This window comes from Aaosphaeria arxii (genome assembly GCF_010015735.1).
Source record: "Aaosphaeria arxii CBS 175.79 unplaced genomic scaffold BU24scaffold_3, whole genome shotgun sequence".
NCBI lineage: Eukaryota > Fungi > Ascomycota > Dothideomycetes > Pleosporales > Aaosphaeria > Aaosphaeria arxii.
Window position 1 is genome coordinate 452,023 of NW_022983476.1, and position 17,556 is coordinate 469,578.

At 50.8% G+C, this 17,556-nt stretch overlaps 6 protein-coding genes across 6 annotated transcripts; 3 read left to right on the top strand and 3 right to left on the bottom strand.

Annotated features, from left to right (window-relative positions):
• Positions 1–536: 536 nt before the first annotated feature.
• BU24DRAFT_141725 (putative P450 monooxygenase) lies at positions 537–2,466 on the bottom strand. Its single transcript, XM_033521137.1, has one exon. The coding sequence runs from the start codon at positions 2,210–2,212 to the stop codon at positions 632–634; it is 1,581 nt and encodes a 526-aa protein (XP_033385330.1). The 5' UTR covers positions 2,213–2,466; the 3' UTR covers positions 537–631.
• A 2,042-nt stretch (positions 2,467–4,508) lies between these two features.
• On the top strand, positions 4,509–4,912 carry BU24DRAFT_141736 (uncharacterized protein). The gene has a single exon (XM_033521139.1). It carries the CDS (start codon positions 4,603–4,605, stop codon positions 4,813–4,815), a length of 213 nt encoding a protein of 70 aa, XP_033385331.1. The 5' UTR covers positions 4,509–4,602; the 3' UTR covers positions 4,816–4,912.
• BU24DRAFT_141735 (uncharacterized protein) lies at positions 4,913–5,468 on the bottom strand. The gene has a single exon (XM_033521138.1). The coding sequence runs from the start codon at positions 5,329–5,331 to the stop codon at positions 5,011–5,013; it is 321 nt and encodes a 106-aa protein (XP_033385332.1). The 5' UTR covers positions 5,332–5,468; the 3' UTR covers positions 4,913–5,010.
• A 137-nt stretch (positions 5,469–5,605) lies between these two features.
• On the bottom strand, positions 5,606–6,892 carry BU24DRAFT_460094 (uncharacterized protein; the record flags this gene model as incomplete). The annotated part of the gene is made up of 1 exon (XM_033531789.1): positions 5,606–6,892. One exon carries the CDS (start codon positions 6,890–6,892, stop codon positions 5,606–5,608), a length of 1,287 nt encoding a protein of 428 aa, XP_033385333.1.
• A 3,491-nt stretch (positions 6,893–10,383) lies between these two features.
• BU24DRAFT_141757 (uncharacterized protein) lies at positions 10,384–13,205 on the top strand. Its single transcript, XM_033521140.1, has one exon. The coding sequence runs from the start codon at positions 10,519–10,521 to the stop codon at positions 12,775–12,777; it is 2,259 nt and encodes a 752-aa protein (XP_033385334.1). The 5' UTR covers positions 10,384–10,518; the 3' UTR covers positions 12,778–13,205.
• A 1,448-nt stretch (positions 13,206–14,653) lies between these two features.
• On the top strand, positions 14,654–17,369 carry BU24DRAFT_346017 (uncharacterized protein; the record flags this gene model as incomplete). Its single annotated transcript, XM_033523469.1, has 2 exons — positions 14,654–17,195; positions 17,257–17,369. 2 exons carry the CDS (start codon positions 14,654–14,656, stop codon positions 17,367–17,369), a joined length of 2,655 nt encoding a protein of 884 aa, XP_033385335.1.
• Between the last annotated feature and the right edge of the window lie 187 nt (positions 17,370–17,556).

Here is a 17,556-nt window from a genome sequence, read left to right on the forward strand (position 1 = left end):
GAACTCTAGAGTCACAAGAGTTATAGATGGTTTTTCTCATTCCCAAGTCTAATCTTGGAGGAATCGGTCGGGTTTCATTCAGACAAACCGCTCTCATGAGGGAGGTTTGGCTGGATGAATTCCCTTCCTTCCCTCTTCGTCCCTCCTCTACCTTTTTCTGTATTATGAAGGTGCGAATTAGCACCATGGGCACCGGGCAAACATACTTACGGAGCAAACTTTCCGGCACCGGCAATGTGCCTTTCTTCGATTCCGGATGCATTATACCCCACACATATTTTCTTCCCCTCCCCTACTTTTCCTGTATCATTGAGTGCGAATTATCATCATTACTCCGGGTCAACCTACCTAAGGAGCAAATATTTTACACTGACTGGAAATTGGCCGGTCTTTCTTCGAAGCTTAACGAAACAGGCAGTGGGACCGATTTGAGGTTTTCAGTCCTTTCGATAAGCTAGAGATACAAACAGAGTTATGTATTCAGATGATGGGATTCCTGGATACATACAAACTTTATCAAATCATAAATATTATTTTGTAATTGAGTTGGGTATTACGTGACGTTGTGTGACATCTGATATCTAACCTTCTTTTAACAACAAATCTACCTAGACTAACCGCCTATTGAATCCTATGACTTCTCCTCCACCGCCTCTCCCTCCGTCTCCAACTCCCTCCTCAACCCAAGTTTACACCCACCCGCCCCGATACACGTAATCGTCAACTTCTCCCTCCACACCCCCTCATCCCTACTCTCCACCTCCCCAAAAGTCTGCAACAACCTCACCACCACATACCCCGCCTCCGTAATCGCAAAGTTCTGTCCAATACACACCCTCGGCCCGCCACTAAACGCCAAATACGCCCAACCCGGCCTCAACGGCGCCGAGGAATGCTCATCCGGCATCCACCTCTCCGGCACGAACTCCTCCGCATCCTCGCCGTAGATGTCCTTGCGGCGTTGCAGGGAGTAGGAATGGTATGCCACGAACGAGCCTTTGGGGATGAGGATGGGGGAAGCGCCCGTAGGCCCGCCGCCACGGGGGAGGACGGTGTCGATGAGGGTTTCGCGCGAGTTGGAGGGGACGACGGGGTACAGGCGTTGGGTTTCGTTGATGATGGCACGGAGGTATTTGAGTTGTTTGAGGGTGTCGTAGGTTGGTTGGGAGGACCCGATGTGGGTGGAGATTTCGTGGCGGAGGCGGGCGAGTTTGGAGGGGTGCCGCGTGAGTTCGAAGAAGAGATTTGAGAGGAGGGAGGCGGTCGTGTCGCGTCCGGCGAGGAGAATGTTGAGGAGCTCGGAGCGGATGGTCGTGCGGTCTTGGGTTGCGGAGAGGAGGGTGTCGAGGAATGAGTAGCGGTCTTTTGGGGGAGTGGTGGTGGTGGAGGTGGAGCGCGAGGCGATTTCGGCGTCGAGGTATTTGTCGGCGAAGTCGCGGAGCACTTTTGCGCATTTTGCGTGCTTGGGGTCTGGGAGGAAGGCGCCGATGAAGCCCCATCGCTTGATGTTGTCGTTGGAGAAGGGGTCGGAGCAGTATTCTATCGCTTCGACGAAGTGTTCGACGTCTTCGTCTCTCAGGTTTGGGTCCTGCGCGTTGGTGCTCCGGCCGAAGAGGAATTCCGTCGCGATGTCCATGCTGAGGTGGTGGAAGAGCGGTTGCAGATCGATTGTCTTGCCGTCGTCGGGGATTTGATCGATCAGGCACTTGACATGTTTCTCCATCATGTCTACATCTGCAACCTGCGAGCGCTCGAAACACGGTCTCAACATATCTCTTGAATGCTTCCATGCCGCTCCCTCTGTGCAGAAGATGCCGTACCCGAGGAACGAAGCCATCATCTTGATGCGTTCTCTTCCGAGACTCCAGGAGTTGAAATTCGTCGCCAGCATCGATTTGATATTCTCCGGGTCGTCGGTGAGGTAGATGTTATTGCCCAGGATGGGCATGACAACGGTGTGTCTCTCCTGCGATTTCAGCCGATCACTCCACGCTTCGAGTAATCGATTGTCACTGTGGGCTTTGATGTTGCTGTAGAGAAGATCCAGGCCAAATATCGGGTCCCTGAGAGGGACTTTCCTGGGTGGAAGACATCCATTTTGCTTTGCTATCGAACGGCGGCGAGCTCCAGTTGTGGCCTCCCAGTACACACGGCGGGCGATGTATAGCGCGATCAGGGTGATGGCAACCTTGGGAATAGTGAAGATAGCCATGATTACGAGTGTGATGGAGAGGTGCCAATTGGCATCACACGAAGCGCAATGCAAGGCGTTTTAAATAAAAAAATCGCAATACTGTACGTTGATCAGGCAGACAGATTTGTCCCTTGCGCCAACATGGAGGCCGCGTGCACTTGACACTACTCGTAGGCTCGATGACAGCCCCGTACTTTGTATGGCTAAAATGAACGAAGAAAACGTGACTCTAAACGAGCCCACGAATCAGAATGCGGCTTTAAGTGCCTTTGGCGTAGTTTCGTCGTTGATAGCGACAGAAAAAGAAACCGTTTCATATTGCGTACCATCCGATTAGCGAACGGAGCCGTCCGCCGCGCAGCTGAGCTGAATGTGGCTAAGAGAGCGAGAGCCCGGGACGCCTGAACTTGCCATTTGCGGGATCGATGGGATTGGCGTCATTCATGGCTGGATACGAGATATCTACAACGTTCCGTTTCTGTCAGCTGTGGCTTGGAGATGAAAGTATGAAATAGATGCAAATACATCTAGTATGGAGTAAGGCTGTCTCCATGGATCGCTTCTCCGATCATTCGATTCAAGCAGCGACTAATCAATCCGGACAATACTGTCATCGATGGACTACCTATGTAGGGACATTTGGTGTACATAACCAGAGAGTCACATAAAGGTATAAGAGAGATGGTCATTGATGGCGTACCACGTTGTTCTACGGGTAGACTTGTAGAATGCGGGGAGTCTTGAACCGGGCCGGATATGCTGGTACACACCACGTGCTCTGCATACTGTAAAGCTATTCTTATGGTAACATACATTGTCCTGGTTTTTTATTCAATTTTATTAGGTAGAAGTCGACTACAAATGTACACTCAACTCAAGCGAACTGCAATTATCGAGTTGTGTTCGAGCAAAATTGCAGGTGACATCGATTTCAGAGCGCCCAAATGCTCCAAGTTATGCACCGAAGATCTGACACTATATCAGACAAACTTCCTATTTTCGAGAAGACTACATCCTAGACGAACCCTAGGAAGTAGAAATTTCAAAATGTAAGTTCCCTTTCAGGAGGTGTTGGTTGTTCTGTACAGTCGTTACATCGTCGTTTAAAACCAACTTCAAGCTCTCACTTCAACCAAACAAAGAATTTCAACAAAAGAGATGACAATAACCCTCAACCACCACCATCGCCGTATTTCTTCCTCAAACAACAAGGAAAATAACTAACGAGATATTACCCTTCCACTAAAAAATAATTTCATCCTCCATTTTCGGAAAATCCCTGTCTGTACCTTGCATGCCGGCCAATGCACAATGACCCTCTACAGTCTAAGCAATCAGGTGAAAGGATGTTCGACTTTTCGGAAAATCCTTCTCTCTGGCAGAGCCTCGTCGCTGAAAATACGGTCTAGCAGAGCATTTCAAGCAAATAAGCCCTCCTGTCCGACTTCCACCTACCTAAAGCTGTTCGCTCGAAAATGGTCGCACCTTTTCGAAACCCCCCCTCCTCTCCCGCTCTCACCTCCAGTGGAAGTTAAGGAGATATATCGAGGGGATAGGGGGGTTTCCAAAAGGTCGAAAACGTTGCACCTTTTGGAAACCCCCCCCCCCAGTAGTGCTCTCCCCTATTCCCCATAGCCTTTCTATAAGTTCAGCATTGGAAGAAGCTTAAGAGTGTCCACCTTCCCCATGATCAACCCCCCCAGCACCTTTTCCTCTCCCTCTACTAAAACTCCAAGGAGCCAGAACGAATTCACTCCCCCCCAACCGCTCTACCATCCATCACGTAGAACCTAGGGCAGACCCGTCAGGAGGGGGGTTTTATCAATTGTAGTTTCTCGGAACTCCGAAATCTACAATTGCCCAAAGCCCCTCCTCCCCTCGACTTTCGCTGTTAGTGTGGGGAAATTTTTGAGGGGTGCGGAGAAATGATGTGCGTAGGCGTATTTACTTCGTTAGTTACTTGGGTGGGTGTTTGGGATCGGGTACGTGGTGTGGGGAAGCTGCAATTGGCGTAGGACCCGCCTGTCTTCGACTTCCCTGTTGAATGACGGGGATGTTTTGGGGGGAGGCGGTGGAGTAGTGGGGTGGATGTATACTGTTCATAGGGAGAAGAGGAGCGAGGGTGGTGGACACGCATGCTATGGGTAGGTCTACACATATCATCACATCACTATGACAACATAAAAACAAAGCTGCAATCACCAAGTACCAAGGAATCACACAACCCCCCTAGACCCCCCCTTCTAAAAAAAGAGGGGCCGTAGGGGGTGCTGCTGAAGGTTTCATCGCGGGCAAAGGTCGTGGGGGGATGAATGCATGATTGATTGACTGCCTAGAAAAACCTAACCAAAGTCTCTTCGCCCTGGTCTAGTTTGCCTGCTGTTGTACACCAATGGGTATGTCGCCTGATGCTGATTATGATATCCGTCGTGCTGTGGGAATGGGGAATTGGGGGTGGTGATGTACATGGGGAGTGTGTATCTTATCTGCGGGGATTGGAATTGGCTTGGATCCTTGGGGGATGTAGGTCCTGCAGAAGGTTGGTGGTGGATAGGAAAAGCCTACCGGGTGGTAGGGGAGAATGTGGTCCGAGGAAAGTGAGGAACCACGGATCTTTCTAGCATGCCAGCAGGATCGGATTGAGAGAGACATGGATGACTGGGAGAAAGAAAGGGAAGACTGCATGGGAAGAGTATCTCATGTAGCATGTAAGGCTGCGACTCCGGAGAAGACGGGATCGGTCCGAAGGGTAGGGAAGTTGGTCCGGTATGAAATCGGGAGATAGTTATGACTGGGGACCAATGATATCAAGTCGGTTACATCGGAAGGGTCATGCCATGTTGGGGTTGAAAGCATTTTGTGTATCCGAGAACTCCATACCATGCTGTGTCGATCCGGATTGCAAGTTTGTAGAGAGAGCAGGAAGTTGATAATGCTGCCTGAGAAGATAATGAAAAGACCCAAAAGGAAAAGAAAAACCGTGACCACATGAATGAACGCCATACACAAAGAAGAACCGGTATTGAATCAGAGTAGCTCAATCGATATTCCAAACAAGTAGGACTGAAAGAAATCGAGGACATTGGACGCCAAGCTGGGGTTGACGGCAATAGCTGTTGTGTTGGGCTGACTATCATTAAGTGGACAGGGTGGTCGTTTTGCTGTTCCAGGGCCTGCACTTGGCGAACGAATGCTCATATTCTTTGCGTGTCGTGTTTGTTTGCGGAAATCGATTGTTGCGTTGATCCAAAATGCTCGGTTGTAAATGTGCAGGGTATCATAGGGTATCATTGAAGGCACGAAAACTGGGGATTCTTCGAAAGGCAGTGCAGAAAGAAACAAGACCAATACGGGTAACAGTGAGGTTGCTCGTAATGATTACCAATGTAAGTGTGCTGGACATTGATAGACCTAGGACTCTAGGTACTTCTCAATGGCGATTTCTAGGCTTCGCGGAATCAGGTCATACTTGACCTCATCCTCAATCTCCTCGATAGGCGCATAGATATCCTCCATGGTTGGAATGAGGCTGACTTGGTCCAGAGGATACTGCTCTACCATTTGGAGCTGGCTCCAGACAATGCCTGGAGCACCCATCTCGCGAGGAATAGGGGGATAGCGACCGACATTAGTTTTGGCCCGGTCGTCACCCTCCCATTTGAGTTCTGCAATAGATGGCCACGGAGCAATTTCTTCCTTACCGTCGGTCCAGTTCTCGCACCAGATTGTGGGAAGCCCAAGGACTAAAGAGATGTTACCTTGGAAATGTAGCCCAGCCAGGAGTTGGCTACATAGGTCGTGCGTGACCTGATCCAGAGGATTCTGCTGAAGGGTCGGAGAGGCACGGAGGATCTTTCCATTTTCAGTCTTTTCTGCACGCCGTTCCATCTCTGCCTGAGCCTGTGCCTGTTTGTGTGCGAGGTAATCGCCGTGTTTCCACTTGGCCACATCGCTGTGCTTGAATAGACGGCGCATTGAGTTGCGGAGGACGATGAATTCCTGCATGAGCATAGCGTCTTGCGAATGCCAGGTATTGGAGGTTGGATTCTGTGCGGTGTATCCTCGGCGACCGGGATGGCGGCTATGGCCCGATGATGGCTTTTTGGAAGGGTCGACATTTGAGCCGTGGCGGGTATTCACCCTCTGATCTATCATTCCATAAGGTACGATGGCCTGGCGAGGGGAGGAACTGTCGCGGCCCTTGTTTGGCGAGTTTGTGTTGGGGCGTGCGTTCTTGTTATTGACGACCTGGTTGAGTTGCCGTGCCAGGTTCAAGGAATAGCTGCCAGAGTCCCCAAACTCGGGAGAGCGCTCTTGGTTCGCGTCGTCACGGCTCTCAGGAGCATTAGTACCAGATTGGCCATCGCCATGCGCCTTGACACTGAAATCCAAGCCTTTAGCATCGATCCCCGGGCTCAGATCTTCTTGGGAGTCATCATCGTTGTCATTGTCCGCCAGACTCCCATATATATTGTTCGATCCAAAGAAACGGGAACGAGCTGATCGAGGTGGGGCCGATGTGAGACTGGTGTCAACCGGAGTGCTTCCGGTACGCGAACTGTTATTGATACCAAGCCCGTCCAAATCGTTCGCAAGATCTCCGATGCGAGGGTTGTCGGAATTTTCATGGTCATGCTCGGGGAGACGCGTCCCATAGCCGGGGCCACTCGTGGTCCATTTGCCGTTTCGCCAAGCCATGAGGTGGTCGCGGGAGATCGACAAGTTTATCTGGGAGTAGGACGTGGGTTGACAGACTTCAAACCCTAAAGGTCAACACCCGGTGGTTACGATTGATTGGCACGGAATTACTTGTCTACCGATGGAACTGCCCTAGGGCGAAGGCGCTTGGTACGAGTTGGGGTGCAATGCACGAGAGCTGTGGTTAGATTGTAGAACTATGTGGGTTCAACTATTCTGATCGATTTTCGTTAGCACTTGTTCCAAACTGAATAGTTGCGAAATGGCAATGCAGAGAAGTGACAGGAAAGAAAAGGGAAATATTCGGCACGGGAGGATATAGGCACAGTAGGCGGTGATGCGAAGCGGTGATGGAGTAGGCAGTGATAGGGTTATCACTTCACCGCTCTCTGCGAAAGGCCAAGGGGGGTTCGTTCCGTAGCAAAAATAAAAAAAGCTATCCTACGGACCCCCATTGAGCTTGCGAGTCTGGGCACTGTAGGGCTCACCCATGGGGGTTCGTTTTTTGGCCAAAACATGGACCCCCATTGAGCAGTGTGGGTTTTTACTTACCTTGCTAGAACCGTTTTCACTTCCCGGAGTCGGGTTGTTCCGCAATCCAGGTAGAAGTGATTTCGGAGGTCTTTTGAAGTTTAGTCCGGACATCTCCATAGGCGACCGGAGCTTCTTGTATGCAAGAAACAAAAATAGCCGGAGCTTAGGAAATGTGGGGGAGGGGATTGGCAGTGACAAAGGAAGTGAAATACATACATACCGTTGAAGTCAACGTTTTTTCTTAGGAGCCTCGAAAGCAGCTGACAGTCTTGCGATTTGTAGCTGATGGTTGTATGAATTGGAAGTCGAAATGAGGTGTTTAAGTATGAGGGAAGTTGTGCAGTGTGTTGCCCGAGGCGACAGATATGAAGCTTAGGATACGCTAATGATTCCCATTCTATGACAATACGAACGAAGTTTGACCTCTATTGTGAAAGTGATTGCAGGCTGGATTTACCTGTAATAGAGAACGAACCAATGAGAAGGCCAAAAAACTCCAAATTCGTGCTGCTCTGTGGTGTTGTTATAACTCAAAGGCAACGGTTGTAGGCAAACCAAGTTTCCCCACAACCAAAGCTAAATAAATGACTGTGATTCTCAACAACGCAATTCACAATGGCAGCCGGGTATGACGTAGGTATGGTTTCTCGTCGAAACAGAGTACTTCGGAGGGGGGATGGCAGAATGAAACCAGATTGCGACGTATTCAGGTGCTGTTATTGTGTCTAATTGAAGCAGAGCATCATTGTGTTTGGACACGTTTAGACAGGAAGAACAAGAGGAAGATAGAAAGAAAGAAAGAGGGGAAGTTGTGTCATAAGATGCGTGCGTTCAGTCCGTCTCTAGGTCATTGCAAATTTGGAGGTCAAGAGAAGATGCAACGTTGTTACGGCGGCCCCACGAGAATGAGCATCTGTGCCCTTTCGTGAGCCAGAGCTATGGAACTTGATCGGTGAGAAGGAATGACGCGATGTGCATGTATGATGTTCTCGCAATTGTTGTAATGTAATTGTGAGTTTGCGGATAGTTGAACGTGGATTTCGGAGCCAATGCCTTCCAACGATAACATTCAGTAAATCACAAGTTCAGATAGAGGGAGATTTTTGAACTACTCATTCTTGCTCGCATTATAAGATCCGTATGATCTGATTAATGGATGATAAAATATGTGATACGATGACCTGAGCAGAAATGCATTGGTGGGAGTTCGGATGCTGGATAATTGATTGTTTACACTCCGTAGTAAGTAGCGGTACTGGCACATCCTGTGAGACGATCCGTAACAGCAGTGGAGTATGCATTACGGATAAAAGAAAAGGTACAGTAGATGGGATATTATAAAGGACATGGAAACGAAGATGAAATGGAAGATGAAAATGAAGATGGAGATGGATGATGGATTGGGATCTGAGTTGAGATGAGGTTGATGTTCAGATGCTCTAGCGGTAGGTAGTGGAGACCAATGCTTCTTGGCGGTACCAAGTACGGTAGCCGCCATGGCAATGATTGGACAGGAGCGTCTCTATAGGCGAAACAAGCTAGGCCAATCATTGAGCAGTCTGTGACTTCCCCATTTATGAGGCCGCCTGTGCGCCCATACTTTTCTTGTTGCGAAGTAGCCTGGGCGCGTCATGAAGAAAGCCATCGCTATTGTATGCTATTGTTTGTTGCTATTTGTGAATAGCCTGTAATCATTAGGAAAGTGATGCGACACATACTCAACACCAGGAAATTATCTATCGCGTGAATGTAGACTGTATTCCTCAAAACTAGAAGGGGGAACATTTAATTGTTGATGGTGGTAGTTGTTAGTAGGAGGATGTGGAGGAGATGAGATGACGTTGATGGGAGCAAACAAGGAAGTTGCGGCCCAGACCGACCCGGCCATACAAAACTGCCCCCTCCCCCAGTGGTTTTCCGACTCTTTGAGCACCTCCTCTTTCGACCAACACGACAGACAAGAATCAACGAAGAGGTCGTGTTCCCTTGCACTCGCTCTACCGACAATCTTCTTCATTTTGCGGAGAAGCCTGAATATCGTCATAGACAGGTCCCAGTCACGTACGACTGACGCGCCTGGGCGACGTTCAGCCAGTAGAGATCGCAAGCCGTGGAACCTCCATATGGGACTCTCCCGCCTTGACAACCAAGACTTCGCCTCTGTCTCTCCATCTGTTTTGTTTGACTGATCGCCTGCGTGACTCGATAGCGTGCGCATCAACCTCAGAACCATCCATTCATCTCAGACGACGAAACAAACCAGAAGTCTAAAATAAAACTCTTGGAACAATTTGCTACAGATCGATTTGCACAACGCTCATTGATTGTAGCGTGTCGTTTCTTTTAGCCTGGCCTACCTTTTTCCAACGTCCCAGCCTGACCACCTGACAACCAATCGACTGGCCCTCAGGATTTGAACCGACTCCCTCCCCACAAGGGCGCCTAAGTTAATAAAAGTCTCCATTCCACCCATTCCACCATATCCCTCCGTTCCTGGACAGAGCCTCATCGGAAAATATATGCGCTGTTGAAACGCCCTGGTCGTGCAGACCTCCTGTTTGAGGTTCCTATTGGTTCCTCCGCAGCTGGTCTGCAAATAGGTCCTCGCTCTCTCGCGGTACGTACCCCGGCGCTTGCCAATACATCCTCACCTGTTTTCTTAATGTCATTGTGCAACGGTGATTCATTGGGGACGGTGTATAGCAACTCGCTTTACAAAAATATACCCCTTCACCCACTTTGTTTGCTGTCACCTCTCTCCATCACCTTGTCCTTCACAGTTTTCCTTCTCTCTTCACCTTTTTGCATTGTGTGGTGTTGATTTCCATTTTCACTTCCTTTCTCTTATTGTTCTATTGTCTTGCATCCTCTCTATTGTTCCTACTTAGAGTAATACCTCTTTTCTATTCTGTACTATTCTTGCGCCGCGCGCAATATCTCTGGCAGATAGTATCCTCGTCCTCCCAAACAGCTTGCATATTGCTATTGCATAGATCTCTTTTCTTCTTCCCTTGTCGCCTTGCTTGCAACATCGTCACTACCGACTCTAATACAAGGCCCAGACCTCGCGCTCACAGCCATCATCTTCCAACATGGCTTCCACAGTGAACCAACAGCAACCCTTCCCGGCCGTACCTCCATCTCTTTCCGCTGGCGATCATGAGATGCGAGACTACTACGCCCCACATGATGCACCACGACCTACCATAAACCGGACACCATACCTTACACCATACCTCGGCCTTCGAGCTAGACTCTCACAGATATGGATCAACCGTTGGACTATCCTTCTCCTGCTCGTACTCGTCCGACTTCTCTTCGCCATTGCGGGCACCAACTCGAGCCTTTCCTCTGCTCGCCGAGAGGCTCTCAGCGCATGCACCCAAGTCGAGAACATCGGAAGCTCCATGGCTTCCATGCCCCACTACATGGCCCAGGGCATGAACGAAATGACCGCCACCAGTGTCGAAAAGGCCATCAGTGGCCTCATGCAGATGCTCGAGCTCAGTGTCACCGCCGTCGAGGAGATCATCATCTTCGTCATTCACATGATGACTAGCACCTACCTCTGCCTCATCACCCTCGCCGTTCGCGGCAGCATGAAGGCAGCCGTAGAGATTGGCGAAAAGATCTCCGAGGGCTTGAACAAGACCATCGACGAGGTGACCGACAGCATGGGTGATGCCACCAAGACTGTCACCGACGGCATCAACTCAATTCTCGACAAAATTCAAAGCCTGCCCTTCACCGATGACTTCAAGCCACCTACAATCGACCTCAGCAATGAAATCACGAAGCTCAAGGCGCTCGAAGCACCCCCAGAAATTCAGGAGGGAATCAACAAGCTCAACGGTTCTATTCCCACCTTCGATCAAGTGCAGAACTTCACCGACACTGTCCTCCGCTTTCCTTTCGAGGAAGTCAAGAAACTCATCAGAGGATTGGATAAATACGAGTTCAACCGCACTTTGCTTCCCGTGCCTCAGAAAGAACGGCTTACGTTCTGTTCGGAGGGTAATTCTATCAACAGCTTCTTCGACGAACTTATCGAACTTGGAATTACCGGCCGCAGAATCGCTCTTGCCGTCTTGATCGTCGCCGCCATTCTCGTCTGCGTTCCCATGGCCTGGATTGAGATCCGTCGCTACCGCCAAATGAAAGAACACGCGGAACTCTTCCAGAAAGGCCACGATGGGATGGACGTCGTCTATTTTGCCTCTCGCCCCCACTCCGCAAGCTGGGGCTTGTGGCTCGGCCAACGTTTTGGCTCTGAACGCCGCCAGACAATCGTACGCTGGGCATGGGCATACGCAACTTCCGTCCCCATGCTCCTCTTGCTCGCTCTCGGTATCGCTGGACTCTTCTCCTGTCTCTGCCAATACCTCCTCGTGAGGGCCATACAGAAGAAGGTTCCAGAGCTCACCGGCCAGGTTGCTGATTTCGCGGAAAAGGTCATCACGTCTCTTGACGCTTCGTCCATGTCATGGTCGAATGGTGTCAACGGGGTGATCGACAAGCTTGATAGCGAAATCAACGAAGACATCTTTGGCTGGGTCAATACAACCACCGAAGCAGTCAACGGCACCCTCAACACATTCGTAGAGGAAATGAGCAAGACCCTAGATACGGCGTTCGGCGACACGATCCTGCGCGACCCCATTGGTGACGTCCTCAACTGCCTAATCGGTCTGAAGATTGCATCTTTCCAGAAAGGACTTACCTGGGTTCGTGACCACGCCCACGTTGGTTTCCCAGGTGTGCGCAACGACAGCCTCTCCATAAGCGCCCTGGCCAACAACGGTGACTCTTCCTCAGCTGCCGAACTACTCGCTGATCCCAACGGCAAGGCCAGAGACGAAATTACCGAAGCTGTCGACTACGTTGTCGGCAAGATCATCTCTGGCATCATCACCGAAGCGCTCATCTCCACAGCTCTCATCTGTATCTACTTGTTAATCGCTCTTGGTGGCGTGATCTACGCCTGCACTCTCTTCCCGCGCCGCAATCGGTCTGTTCCTGCAGACCCGTACATCATCAACCCGGTCCTTGCGGACGAGAATGCACCAAAATCTGGGCCAAATGCACGTGACTATCCCGAGACTGCTGCTCCGCCATACGAGTATCACACTACGAAGCCGTCGTACACAATCACACCTCGACCATTCCGCACAACCGAGAACAACACGGAAACGGTCGGCCAAGTCGCGGCCCAACACTCGGTCATCGAATCTGCCCACCCAGGGCATGCACGAAGCAGCAGTCATGGTCATTTTGCAGACCCCTCACCCCTCGACGAGAAGTCCAATCCTTTCGCCTCACCTACCGAGCAGAAGCGAAACCCCTTCCACTAGATCCGTATTCATCGATTAGCACCCCCATCCTCACATGACCTTTTCGTTCGCGTTCTGAGTCTCCCGAGGCTGGGATGTGCTAGCTACATCGATCTGTGATGTAGACGTAATTGCTCGGGTTACGTACCTTGGTCCCTAAGGTCTCTCTTTATCAGGTGATGCTTTGCTCTCTGATTTAGTAACCCCAGATTGCAGGAGCTAACGCTTCTCTCTGGGATGAAACTGGTATTTCATATCTACATTCTTTTCAATTTAATTGCCCCAGCTTCGGTCTGATGCCTTCTCGCTCGACCAAGCGGGCATAATGTATTTTCGGTTTATTTGTTATGTGTTGTGCTCTGCACATTGTCAGGCGGCGTTGGAAGATATCCCCTCAGTAATTGGCATATTTCGAAGTTTTTAGGATACCTCTTTTCATTGTTTTTCAAGTCAAGTATATTTTTTCGTCATACTAAGAGTCTGTTCTCTCTTCTTCTCCTATGTCATCTCCAATACTGAGGCGCTTGTATGTCTTCCTTGGTATGTCTGTTCCTTAAGGCACTTTCAACCCCGCTCCTCTCCAGGGACCTTCCTTCGCTACATTTCCCTTCTCCGCAGAAGTGGGATTTGATCGACTCCCGTCTGTCGTATTCTTCCCCGCCTCGTCGTTGGCTTGCCCGCTTGGCCGCGAAGTTTACGCATTCCGCAGTCCCTCGTTCCACTCTCTCGCGTTGTAGTCAAGGCTGCAATGTCAGCTTGGTTGTTTCGTCCCTGTGCACGAGCCGGGCATATTGTGTATGATCGCTCATTCGCCTCTGTCGTCCTCCCTTCCGCCTACATACACTTTGTAGGTCAACCCCTCCAGCCCTATCATGGATGCATCTTCGGACCCGATTAGTCGGCTGTCGAGCTGGGAGGAAGGAGCCGATCCGACCGACCCATCCCTATCATCTTAGGAGAAATAGAGATCAGTGTGTTGGTCGTTGTATCGAGGACAAAGAGTTTGCTTTGATCGATAACAAGTGTTCTAGCACTCCCTCCATTACCTTCCTCCTTTGTTTTCTTTGTTTTTCGTTGGACCGCAAAGATAGAGGAGGAGTATTGTCTTCATTGTTTAAGAGCTGGAGTTTTAGAAAGAGATTGTCGCTGCGTTGGCCGGTAATCGCGTGTGAAAACACGCGGACTCGAAGAACATTCCCTTTCCTTGGGATCGTGGGTTGAGTTCCTGTCGCGAATCTTCGCGATACTGTCGATCCCTGGCTTTGCCGGGACAGTTTCCATGGAATCGTGTAGGATGGTGGTGGATGCGTGGATGAAATTGACCCCTTGAAAGAACCTTTCTCTATTTGAGTGTGAGTCTCCTGGCCTGTTTCATCTGGTGGTAATATTTGCGAAGGAACACACTCCTTTGGCAGTATATAACAGAAAATATCGAAATGGTGGGAGAGGAGAGGGAGAAGGTTTGCGGTTTCAACCGACCAGAATGTTTATATAGAACTGGGTTGCCGCAGATACACTAAATTGACAAAAAACTTCTCCCTCTACACAACATACATTGGCCTGCAATTTATGCTTGAAGTCTATCTTCATCTAAATGCTATTTTATAGACATACTGATTTCTGTGAATGCATGGTCCACGTGCAGCTCCAAGGTGGCACAGACCACCAAAGCTCCAACCGCGGCGATGACGCTGGAGAGCTTCCGACCTCAAAGCTCAAGGCTCCCTTCCTAACCTCCAATGTCTACTACCTCCAGGATCGGACGATGAAGCTTCGCACGACTGCAGTGATACCCTAATAATTGCAGCGTGATATCTCGCCGACCTCCACCTACATTCCTCGTCATCGGACACATCTTAATTCCGCATATACCATCTCATCCCTCGACCTTGAAACAATGCTCTCGGCATTCACAGCCCGCCCAATCGTCGAACTAAAACAACGCGACAAATCCAAGATCGAATCCATCCTCGCATATGGAGACAGAGTAATAGTCGGTCTAAGCACCGGCGCATTGAGAATATACCGAGTCAACGAGACCGTCGAAGAAGACGACGTCCCCAACCCCCAAGACGACGCCGCAACAAGTCGAGACAGCCCGCCCGCACAAGACACTGCCTCCACGACACCCTCTCCGACCCCAGCAGTCCGACTTGCGGACCTCCTCCGCGAGGAAGAGAAGTTCTCGCGACGCCCGGTGACCCAGCTCGCTATCATCAAAGAAGCCAACATCCTCGTCTCGCTATCGGATAACCATGTCTCCATCCACGACCTCCAGACCTATGCGCTGCAAGAACGACTCGAGAAGACGAAGGGAGCCACAGCATTTGCGGTCACAAGTAACATTGTGAAGGATTCCAGCACGGGCATTCCCTCCATCGTGAGTCGTCTGGCTGTCGCTGTGAAGCGCAAGATCATTCTCTGGACATGGCAGGACATGGAGCTGAGCGGAGAGGCGGCGGAGATCACACTCGTCGCTACGGTCAAGAGTCTGACGTGGGCTACCGGGAAGAACATCGTCGTCGGCATGGACCCCGGTTTCGTGATGGTGGACGTCGAGTCGCAGGAGGTGGCCGACATAGTCAAACCTGGCGCATTGGGCGATGGTGCTGGTGGACAAGGCGGGACGCGATTCGGCGCCGTGTCGTCTAGTGGAATGGGGTACATGGGCATGGGAAGCTGGGTGCCAAAACCTCTCGCTACTCCGCTAGGAGAGGGAGAGCTGCTGCTGGCGAAAGACGTGAACAGTCTTTTCATCGACGTCGACGGCAATGCGAAGGAGAAGAGACAGGTGCCATGGCCCTCGGCACCGGAAGCGATCGCGTATTCGTACCCTTATATGCTCGCTTTGCAAGCACCGGCGAAGGGAGGGCTCGAGGTCAGAAATCCAGACACATTGAACCTGCTGCAGACGATCGCGCTGCCGAATGCGGGATTCGTGCATGTTCCGCAGCCGAACATCAGTCTTGCGCATGCAGGAAAAGGATTCTTGGTCGCGAGCGATAGGTGCATATGGCGGATGGGGGCGCAGAGCTACGAAACGCAGATTGATGAATTAGTTGTTAATGGGCGACACGACGAGGCGTTGAGTTTGCTGAACATGCTTGAGGATACGTTGCTAAAGGATAAGGAGGGGAGGGTGAGGGAGATCATGATGCTTAAAGCACAGACGCTTTTCGATGCTAGGAAGTATCGCGAGGCTATGGATCTTTTCACCGAGGCAAAGGCACCTCCTGAACGGGTCATTGCTTTGTATCCGCGGTCTATCGCAGGGAAGCTTTCGGTGGAAGAGAGCGTGAAGGCGCCTGAGAGTGAGGCCGATCCAGAAGAGTCGAATGGAGAAAAGGAGGCAGAGAAGAAGCCGGACGAGAGCCAGGCGGCGCCGTCTACACCAGCATCCACCATAGGTCGATCAATGATGGGGAGATGGGTTGGAGGCAGCAAAAAGGCCGACACCGATACGGCTTCGATTAGGTCTTCAACCAAGGACGATGCTACAGATAGTGCATCGATCAGGGGGAAGGCTTCAGAAGCCTCCACTCAACCCGAGAAGCTTGAGGGTAAGGATCTCAAGATCGCCGTTCACTCGTTACAGTCCTTCCTCGCGCAGTGTCGAGTACAGATCAAGCGTTTTATCGACATTGACGGCAACCTTATCGAACCATTGCCAGCGACAAGCGAGAGCCAGCAGGAGGATTACCTGCCACCCTTCCACTATTTCATTCATCAAACATCGCCTCCCGGACAGATCGACTGGGCAGCGCGACTGCTAGAAGTTGCTCAGCTGGTTGATACGACGCTCTTCCGTGCCTATATGCTCGCGAGCCCCAGTCTTGCTGGCCCACTATTCCGACTGCCCAACTTCTGCGAGCCGGATGTCGTCAATGAGAAACTGTACGAGACAGGCCGTTACGCCGACTTGATCGACTTCCTACACGGCAAGAAACTACATCGCCAGGCTCTAGAACTCCTGGAGAAGTTTGGGAAGAATGAAGCCGACGAAGAGGTCACGCCCGCTCTCCAAGGACCTCAACGCACAGTTGGATACCTTCAGCAACTCCCGCCCGAGATGATTGACCTGATCCTCGAATTCGCCGAATGGCCATTGCACGTGGACCCCGAGCTAGGTATGGAAGTGTTCCTTGCCGACTCGGAGAACGCAGAGTCTCTCCCGCGGCACAAAGTCCTCGACTTCCTCCGGAAAATCGATCTCAAGCTCGCGGTCAAGTTCCTGGAGCACATCATCGAGGAGCTGAACGATACGACGCCGGACTTCCACCAGACGCTTGTTGATCTGTTCCTGCAGCGGCTCAAGGGTGGACACGACCAGTTTGATAGCGATGAGGAGCGAGCGAGTTGGAGAGATAGGTTCCAGACGTTCTTGAAGACCAGCCAGTCGTATAACAAGATGCGTGTTTTCAGAGAGCTGCCTAATAATGGTAAGTCTACTTCCTACAACTACAATTTATATTGAGGGAATGATACTGATACGATCTATAGATCCCGACTACTACGAGCCCCGAGCCGTCGTTCTAAGCAAACTCGGCCAGCACAAGCAAGCACTAGAAATCTACGTCTTCCAACTGAAAGACTACGACAAAGCCGAAGAGTAACGTCTTCCCCCTTTCCCCCCTCACTCCATCCACCAACTAACACTCCCTCCCAGATACTGCAACACAACCTACCTCACCGCCGCCACCACCACCCCCTCCACCCCCTCAAGCACCCCCCCTCAACCCCAACACCCAGAAGACCAAACAATCTACCACACCCTCCTATCCCTGTACCTCTCTCCCCCCC